A 10,910-nucleotide genomic window follows, 5' to 3' on the forward strand; every position below is an offset into this window, starting at 1 on the left:
TTACTACATCACAACTTGCAACAGCAACAAGACAGCCTACATTCTCATTAACTGCCCAGTCTACACATACAGCCCAAACGGTTACTTCTCAATCTACACAGACTGAAATTCAACCTGCAACTAATGCCCAGTCCACAATTACTACATCACAACTTGCAACAGCTACAATCCAGCCTATATTCTCAACAACTGACCAGCCTACACATACAGCCAAAACAGTTACTTCACAATCTACACAGACTGAAATTCAACCTGCAACTAATGTCCAATCCACAATTACTACATCACAACTTGCAACAGCTACAATCCAGCCTATATTCTCAACAACAGCACAGTCTACACATATAGCCCAAACGGTTACTTCTCAATCTACTCAAACTGAAATTCAACCTGCAACTAATACCCAATCCACAATTACTACATCACAACTTGCAACAGCAACAACACAGCCTACATTCTTAACAAGTGCCCAGTCTACAAATACAGCCCAGATTGTTACTTCACAATCTACTCAAACTGAAATCCAACCTATAACTAATGCCCAATCCACAATTACTACATCACAACTTGCAACAGCTACAATCCAGCCTATATCTTCAACAACTGCCCAGACTACAAATACAGCCCAAACTGTTACTTCTCAATCTACTCAAACTGAAATTCAACCTGCAAGTAATACCCAATCGACAATTACTACATCACAACTTGCAACAGCAACAACACAGCCTACGTTATCATCAACTGCCCAATCTACAAATACAGCCCAGACTGTTACTTCACAATCTACTCAAACTGAAATCCAACCTATAACTAATGCTCAATCCACAATTACTACATCACAACTTGCAACAGCTACAATCCAGCCTATATCTTCAACAACTGCCCAGATTACCAATACAGCCCAAACTGTTACTTCTCAATCTACTCAAACTGAAATTCAATCTGCAACTAATGCCCAATCGACAATTACTACATCACAACTTGCAACAGCAACAACACAGCCTACATTCTCAACAAGTGCCCAATCTACAAACACAGCCCAGACTGTTTCTTCACAATCTACTCAAACTGAAATCCAACCTATAACTAATGCTCAGTCCACAATTACTACATCACCAACTTGCAACAGCTACAATCCAGCCTATATCTTCAACAACTGCCCAGTCTACAAATACAGGCCCAAACTGTACTTCTCAATTACACAGACTGAAAATTCAACCTGCAACTAATGCCCAATCCACCATTACTACATCACAACTTGCAACAGCTACATCCAGCCTATATCTTCAACAACTGCCCAGTCTACAAATACATCCCAAACTGTTACTTCTCAATCTACACAGACTGAAATTCAACCTGCAACTAATGCCCAATCCACAATTACTACATCACAACTTGCAACAGCAACAACACAGCTACATTCTCACAAGTGCCCAATCCTACAAACACAGCCCAGACTGTTACTTCACATCTACACAGACTGAAATTCAACCTGCAACTAATGCCCAATCCACCATACTACATCACAACTTTGCAACAGCTACCAATCCAAGCCTATATCTTCAAGCAACTGCCCAGTCGGTACCAAATACAGGCCCAACCATTACTTCACAAATCTACACAACTGGAATATTCAACCTGCAACTAGTGCCCAATCCACTATTACTACATCACAACTTGCAACAGCTACCAACCCAGCCTATATTCTCAACAACTGCCTATACTGTAACTACTTCACAACCTACACAAACTGCAATCCCACCTATAACTACAGCTACATCTCAACCCAACTCAGAAATAACCCAACTTCAGAGTACAAAAACTGTTGCAATCCAGTCTACAATTATAACTCAGCCAACACATACAACAGGTTCCAAGCTACCAAGAAAGACCAGACCACAACTAAATCCCAACCTATATCATCTACAATCCAGTCAACGACAACAAACCCTGCAACAGCTACAACAGTTAAACAGTCAACAATTATAACCCAGCAGATTACAACAGCTACAACTGAGACTAGAACAACTCAGCTGACAGTAACAATGCCATTGACAACAAAATTCACCCCAACCCACCAGTACATTTCAAGCAATCAAATCTACAACCCAAACTATAACTCTTACAAATTCCCACCCACCACAATTACAACTCAGTCTACAGCAGCAACTACATCCAACTACATCCCAAACCAACTTTTACAAACAAATGGACAACACAACAACTTTCAACTGGTACAACCCAGTTTATATCTGCTGCAACCCAAACCTACAACAAATGCAATCCAGACTTCAACCCCACATGTATCCCCTGCTCTGACTCTAACACAGCCTTCAACCCAGCTTTACAACTTCAACTATACCTGCAACTACCACCCAAGCAAAAACAACTGCAACCCACCCTATATCTACTGCTACCCTTACTACAGGAACAAACCATATTGCTATCACAACTACAACCACACCTTTACTTGAAACAACAGCACCACTCACAACTACAGTTGAAGTCAGATTTTTCAGCGTCAGAAACATTTATACTTCACTTTTTGACAGAAATTCAGATCTCTATAAAGAACGAGAAAGAAGAGTCAAAAACGAGGTATGTGACAAATGTTTACCTCCTAGAGAGGATGTAGTTATTGAACAGCCAAAATCACAACTAAAGTACACATTTTATTATATACTAGAATTTGGATGTAAAATAGTTAAAGTGACAACAATGTATCATCGCCTTAACTCTTTCCAGTTTGAGTTTTTGCATTTTCCTAAATGTGTCATATCTTGTAACTTTTCTACAGTTTGTGCCTATTCTTTAAAAAAGCATTCCAGTTCTTCTTCAGACTGACAGTGATTAGATCAGGTGGGTGACAAACATATATAGTGCCCATAACTTTATCTTAAGCCATATGTTAACTTTATGTTGATGAATCACATCTTTAACAAATACCTTGGTTTTCCCTTTCATCTGTAGTCCTGGATCAAGTCATCACAGATATGTTTGGAATTCAAGAAAGACAGTCTTTTGCCAGATGACAATGAGATCATACGTTACTATCACCAGTGCCAATACTACATTTAATATCACCAGTGCAGAAGGTAAAGCCTGTCAGTTAAAAAAAAAAAAAAAAAAAAAACGCTCTTGGTTGCACTATTTTGTACTTCCCTTTGAGTGCTTGTTACTTACAGTGTAAATTTGTCCCTTAATGTTTCATTGTGGTGTTTTACTTTACAAATTAATTTGTTCACATGAAGACCAACATTGATTTTTTCCTTTTTATTTTACAACCTATAATTACATTCTGCAATTCAACCACCACCAACAGTTATACCAAAAGCTGACCTTTCCACTACTACAAATATTACTGCAACCACAACCAAGCCCACTGAAGGAAAGATAACCACACATCAACCAACAACATTGACAACAAAAAACAACAACAACAAAAGCCCGCAAACACACGCAAACAACAAAAGCCACAATCACCACGCCAACAACTAATGCCACAATCACCACGCCAACAACAAAAGCCACAACCACCACGCCAACAACAAATGCTACAAACACACGCCAACAACAAAAGCCACAATCACACTCCAACGACTAATGCCACATCACCACGCAACAACAAATGCCACAATCACCAACGCCAACAAACAAAATGCCACAATCACCACGCCAACAACAAAAGCCACAACCACACGCCAACACAAAAGCCACAATCACCACGCCAACAACAATGCGACAACCACCATGCCAACAACAAATGCTACAACCACCATGCCAACAACTAATGCCACAATCACACGCCAACAACAAAAGCCACAACCACCACGCCAACAACAAAAGCCACAACACCACGCCAACAACAAAAGCCACAACCACCACGCCAACAACAAATGCTACAACCACAACAGCCAAAACCACCACCACAACAGCAGTTCCAACACGCCCTCCCACCAGTTGTAACCATAGAGTTTGTCAATTTTAGTAATATTTACTCCAGACCTTCAAAACACACTAAGTGAGGCATTTAAGAAACTAGCAGACGAAGTTCAAAATGAGGTGAGTCTTTAAACAACAGAAACTATGGGGGGATTTAGTAGCATGTGGAATTAATTCAGCTGTTTGCACTGATGCTTCTTTGGTTTTCATCTTTAAATCAAGTTGAATTTAGTATCCCACTTAGTTCCCGCGGTGATCTTTTGAAAAACCATTTTGGCAACATGATCAATGCATTTAATCCTTATATTTGACATTTAATGACATTCCCAAAACTCATTCTTCCATAGTGTGACAAAATATATAAACTGAAGTATGGAGTTCTTTTCATCAGGAGTATTGTGAAAGCTTTCAGGTGGGTTTCTATTTCTTTTCTTAATTCAGTTCTTCTAGATTTATTAAAGGTGCAATACATTATTGTCTTCAGAATTTTTTTTTGTTATGCTGGTTGAATGTTTCTTTACATCCCAATATCAATCATTAAGTTAAGTGATCTAATATATCTATCTTTATTTATATATTCTGGGACCAGGACCAATAAATGGTCACACAATCAAGAACGCTATGTCCAAGCATTTTAAAAGGCTTTCCTACCTGCCTTTCAACATATGTATTAGCATACCTCTGCGTAGCTGGTTCACGCGGACAGGATACATAATCATAATTATCAATGGCAGACAAACATTAAAAACCCCATCTTCCTTCCTGGTATTGTATTACTTTTAACGTTTTCTCACCGGTGAATGACACGTGCTGTAGCCCAGCGGTTCGCAAATTCCAGTACTCGCGCCCAGTTAACACACCTGATTCAGATAACCAGATCATTAGAAGTGAGCTACATACATTCCGATCAATATGATCCCTAAACATTGTTCATCGCTCCCTACTTCCTAAGCAGGGGAAATCCATTGAAGTTTACTTCACTTGGGAAGCATCTTCACACATAGATGAAACTTACTAGAGATGTTTTAAAGTGTGACTTAATATGCCTCTGTAAATAAATACTAGTAAAATGTATGTCTTTCACACTTTAATGCACTTTTATGGAACATATATTCTTGCTTCGAACTGGATGGCAGAATATTTGGTGATGTCCACTTCACAGGGCACTTACGGTCACATGTGATAATATATATATAAAATGTGTGTGTGTGGGGGGGGGTGCTTATGTAACCTATTGTAGTAATGTTTTCTCTGTATTCTGGTCTGTGAGCATATATGCGTTCAGGGGGTGTGGGTTTAGACAGTGATTGCAGGGAGGGTGGGACGTTCGTTTTCAGTGCTATCAGGCTAAAGGTAGCATTTTCAAAGCTCTCTTACTGCACCTTTAAGAGATTCTTTAAAAACATCTCCTGCATATAGATTTAGTACATTTGTATGAATAATTAATCTCTGTGATATAAAGGGTCCATCCAGATTACTTCAATTTCAACAAATAAATCCTCTATGATTCTGCTGTTAAAATGTTATTTGAGATCCCAACTTCCAACAGCTAATCTACTTAACAATTTTGGACCACTTGAGATGCAGTAACCCAGTTTTATGAAAATATAAAAGACTGAATACTCATGTCTTCCACACTGACAGATGTAATCTGTAAACGTGTAATTCTTTTCAGAGCTGTTGCCAGAACCCGAGCAGATCAAAATGTACAGGCAGAGCTTGATTTAGTGTTTAGTCAAACATCCACTGAACCGATCCCCAACAACACTGACATTGTGGAGACTCTGAAAGAAGCTGCTACAAATCCAACGTCAGGCTTCAACCTCACCCTTGATGCAACCTCTATTATTGTTGTTAGTAAGTTGAAATCACAACTGATTTAGAGTTTTTTGATATACCCAATTTCTAAGATTTTACTTTGTTAACATGACTATTATGTTCATCACAATTTGTGATACTAATGAAAATAATACAATTAATTCCTTTTTGTAGAATCAGTGAAGATAATTCCACTGACAATCCTCACCAATGGAACCTTTGTGGCTGCTCTTTCAAATAAAAATTCTACCGAATTTCAGAACCGGGCTATGATGATGAAAGTAGGGGTGAGTGTGACATGTCTACTTATGAACTTTGGGTAAAATGCTTTTACAAAATAAAGCCAGTTTTGTTGAACAACTCTTGTTTTGTAGCTTGAACCTTTCTTCTTCGCTGATTATCAAACATCATTCAGCATCATATCCGTAACGAACTTCAGGTATGAATATGCTGGTGTGTTCTTGAATATAGCTACTGATTCAACATAACACTCAGTTTTCATTGATGAATCTTGATTCCAAACTCTCTCCAGTGATGCCAATGTAAAAATAAGGAGCGTGCCCACGATCCGAAACTCCATGGATCTTGTATTCGGAACGGAAGCTGTTCTACCCAATAACACCCAGATAGTGAACACTGTGGTACGAGCAGCCAGAGACAACACACTACCCTTCAAGATCTTCACTTCTTCAATCATAATAAATGGAATCGGTGAGTGATGCACTTTAATCTTGCACTGCACTCTAAATAAGGCTCCCAAAAGAAGCCTTTCTTCCAAAAGAAACCTTTAATGGAGTGTACAGCAAAACAAAAATAAAATGGTTCACTCAGATTGATGTTTATACTTTCATCAATACACTCATGTACTGTAAATGTAGATGTTTTTAGATAATGTTCCACATTGACAATGAATGATATATTTTAAGTTCTGTCTGTTCTGCTGTGTTTTCTTTTGTGATGCAGAATTTTCATCAGGTGAAGTCAGCAGCAGGATCAGTGTGGTGACCGCTTCATTCCTGGTTGCTGTGTCGCTTCTGGTTCCATGGTTTAACTGAACCTAACCTCTCATGCAAATATAACTGATTCAGACGGGTCTGAATCTTCCATGCCTCAAATGAAGGACTCGTACATGTAAACAAAACTCTGAATGCATCAGTTTTTTTTTAGAACTGAATGTGTCTGTTTTTAGCTCTGGTTCTGTTTTCAGAAAGGGGTAAAAAATCTTTCGTTATACAAGCACTTTTAGTAATTTATTTAAAAAAAAATGTTTGACTCTTAAATCTTATTGTCATTGATTTATTTTCTGATAAATGTAATCTGCAAATCAAGGGGCAGTTCTTTAAATTCTTTAATTTATTTTTTGTTAATTCTGTATATGTGTGGTTATCGGATCAGTAAAACAAGTGGGTTCAACTTTACAATCTACAAAATAATACTATAAGCTACAACAACCACATTTTCAACTGAATGCTATTTTAATATTGTAATATATATTTATATAAATGTGTAATATATAACCAACTCTGTTATATCTAAGATAAACTCTGGCAAAACTACTGAAATTCATTGCACATGTCTAACGGTCCAAATTACTCATGGTTTGGTTTTTTTCTCAATTTTACAGTCATGGTTTTCGGTAGCACGTCCTGATTTTGCCAAGTCCGATGTGTTCCTAGGTCAACATATTTTGTTGACCCTGGAACAACATTTTACTCCAAAAATATATTCTTAACCATATCCCTACACCTAAACCTAACCTTCACCATGAGTAATCCCTAAAATCAGAGGAAATGATAGATGAATGACACTGATGTACAAGCACCAAACACTGATTTTAAGCATAAACTTCACAAAATCTATAAACTGGTTCTTCAAATCTGATTGGTTAATCACAATGTTGTTCCAGGGTCAACTACGATGTTGTCCCAGGAACATGTCTCACTTGGTAAAATCAGGTTAGGCTTTTCGGTACGGTTCGGTATGTGCTATTTTTTGGGGGAAAGTACTATACTGTCAAATAAAGACAATTAGAACATATAATTGAACCGCTAGCTAGCAACAGTAAAAATAAATACAATAGAGCAAAGACAAATAAAATTAAGAGAGCTTATTTATTTTTTATTTTTTAGGTAGGTCCAACATTAGTTTTATGTGTTGTTATTTTTAACAGGCCATATTACAGAAGCCTTGTGAGGTTTAAGTTGGACCACAGTGCAAGTGCGTTCCGGACCTAGGGTGGAGAACAGTAAGGTTCAGATTTTTACCAAAACCGTTACAGCCATGGCTACAAAATATCTGTAACACATGCCACATTCTCGGGTTTCTTTTCATTTCTCAGTTTACATGTTGTTTTCTCAGCTGTCATATCTAAAATCAGATTCTGAATCTCCACCCACAACCCTGTCTGTCCAGTTTCTGCTTAGTTTCATTTCTGCATTGATTCATAAGACTTTTTTTGAGAAAACTAAAACTTCCGTATAATCATACCATCGTCACAGATATGCACTTCATTTTTAACATAAGGGCATTTGTGACCATTTGGAACTTGAATGTGTGAGACCTCTGTATAATTCACTTCCAGATTCACTTCCAGTCTGTCATGCTGTTTGATATAATATAAATAGGCTGATGAACTGGAAGTCTGGAACATTTAAAGAAAATGGCTTCCTTCCTTCCTGCAAAATCAGGTGGATAGCCTAGAATTAATTACAGATAGAGGTGTGACAGATTGAATCTCACTGCGGTGTTTATGCATACCCGGAAGGCTGCAGTCCAATGAAAATATTTGTTTACATTCTCAAGTATTGTGTACAAGGGCTGCATGATTAATCAAATGTGATTGTAATGTGTATCTCATCAGAAAAGCCAGTTCTGTGATTCATAGTTAATCTCCATCACATGCTTTCAGATGGAGCAGCATTTAATACACAGAGCCGTAGTTCTCTGACAAGCAACTAAAACTATGTCCATAATCGCAGGCCGATTTAATCAGGCACGCAGGATATTTCATAGTGATTAAGGCTAGCATTGCATTATCACATACTTAATTATAATTAAAAGTATAATAAGACAAACTCAGATAAACCATATATTGTCATAGTCGTGTGTTTGTTAGACATGTTGACTTAATAAAAGCAGCTAAATCTTCTGTTTATTCAGCTAGCACTAAAGGGATTCCCGGAATTCTTGTAAATATTACCACATGGACAGAAATGTGTCAGCAGCATTACAGTCAGATGACTAGTCTCTTTCTCAAAGACATTCCATCATTTCTTCCATCTATCTCTGTTCTATCTCCAACGATAAGATCACAAACCTGTTCTCATTCTCATGTGCAAAAACCATTTCTTAATCTGAAAACAAAATCTGGCTGAAGCACACGAATATCATATTCTTGAAAATATATTAATTACACGATTAAATGAATCAATAAATGCAATCAAATGTTATTAATTGGTTATTTCTGTTAAAAAATGACTAGGCTAGAAAATAATTGCTTAGACATGTATTGTTTCCAAAGACAACATAACCAAATATTACATAGAATTTTTCTATCATCTTGTTTTCTTTAACTAAGCACAATGTTTGGAACCGATTGGTCAAAGGAATCATTGGTCTTAGTTTATGAGTCAACATTACCAAAATTATATAAAAAAAGATTTATTTACTTATTTTTACTCTAAAACAGAAGTGCATGAGCTCAAATCAATGAAACCCACAATCAACCAGTTTCAAAAAGAAAAACTAACCTGTCCTAACTGAAACAGAACAAGGTTGATGATAATACAGCATAATGAGAGATTTACAAGCAAAAAAGGCCAGTCATTTTTTGACAAGGAATTAGTTAAAGGATTTTCAGAACAGAACAAGGGTTAAGAAAATGATTACTTATCAGAATCACCTTGTTTTAGGGTCACAAACAATACAACTATTCATTGTTAAAACTACTACCAAACTGATCACCTAAATGAAGTAGAATGAAATACACAAAGTTTAGCTGACAAAGATCCATTGTCCATCAGTTTTCAATCAGTTTCACTTTCCAGGAACCACAATGTGACAATATTTTTGACTTTTCTCAGCTGAACCTTTTGTCAACTGACCCTTACTGAGGTAAAAATAAAAATCACAGAGATAAGAAACCGGTAAAACCACTCTGGATAGGCACTTCCAAAACTTCCAAACTTCATCTTCATTGAGTTTTCTTCTTCTTGTACTCTCATTCCAATTTAATTATTACTTTGTGTCATCATGACTACAGTTCCCACTTCATGAACCTGGACGTATTTTCTGTGACGTCTCTCTGCAAATGTTTTTCACAAGGTAATGTTGCATGGCAATGAGTATTTGTATGATTCATCCAGCTGCATTCCTCTGGAACTTTTGAAATTGCAGCTGAAAAGGAAGAAGGAAACAGTGATTTCCAAATAAATGTGGCTAGGAATGTTCACATGAAAAGAGGCAGAGCTATTTTTACACACAAAAAAAATAAACAAAGCACTTTGTTAAAATGTAAAAAATAAAAAATATTACACTAAACTAAAAACCAAGTGGCTGAAAACCTTCATGAAATATTATAAAATGAACTAAAATAAAAATTTAGTAGTCCCTGGTTCATGATTTCATAACTTGACATTCCTGTGGAGAAAACCAGCTCACAAAAACACAATTGTGAACAAGAAATGGAAGCTTTAGCCTAAGTTCTGCCAGGAAGACTCAATCACTTCGTCATTAATTACCTTCATCATTATCCAATCACGTCTTTATACTCCTGTATAAAAGATCGTACTTACACATGTTTGAGTTCGCAGATGCCAACGCGACAACAACCTCCACCCTCCCCACCACCACCAGGATGGTCCTGTCCTTACCTTCCAGGGGGGTCTGCTGCGCCCCTGCCTTCGTCTTCAGGCAGGAAATGCAGATTCGCTACCCTCGGATTACGAACCATGGACGGGGCCTTCCGCCAAAGAAATTTATAATTGTGCTCGCTGAGCTGTCAATAAATGTATGCTTCGTACATTCCTCTATCTCCCGAGTCTTTCTGGTAGAAATAAATTGTTAAATTACTTCCTTGGTCAATCAGCACAACCACAATGATCACACAGAACATGGTTGCTTAGTTAAAAAAAGGCAAATCGATAATAAAG

The 10,910-nt window shown here is 37.3% G+C and overlaps 1 protein-coding gene across 1 annotated transcript; it reads left to right on the forward strand.

Annotated features, from left to right (window-relative positions):
- Positions 1-1,501: 1,501 nt before the first annotated feature.
- LOC113078515 (uncharacterized) lies at positions 1,502-7,422 on the forward strand. The gene is made up of 8 exons (XM_026250814.1): positions 1,502-1,594; positions 3,973-4,062; positions 4,290-4,354; positions 5,618-5,799; positions 5,935-6,047; positions 6,135-6,199; positions 6,293-6,471; positions 6,724-7,422. Exons 1-8 carry the CDS (start codon positions 1,502-1,504, stop codon positions 6,813-6,815), a joined length of 879 nt encoding a protein of 292 aa, XP_026106599.1. The 3' UTR covers positions 6,816-7,422.
- The last annotated feature ends 3,488 nt before the right edge of the window (positions 7,423-10,910 follow it).

This window comes from Carassius auratus, unplaced genomic scaffold (assembly GCF_003368295.1).
Source record: "Carassius auratus strain Wakin unplaced genomic scaffold, ASM336829v1 scaf_tig00025918, whole genome shotgun sequence".
Classification (NCBI taxonomy): domain Eukaryota; kingdom Metazoa; phylum Chordata; class Actinopteri; order Cypriniformes; family Cyprinidae; genus Carassius; species Carassius auratus.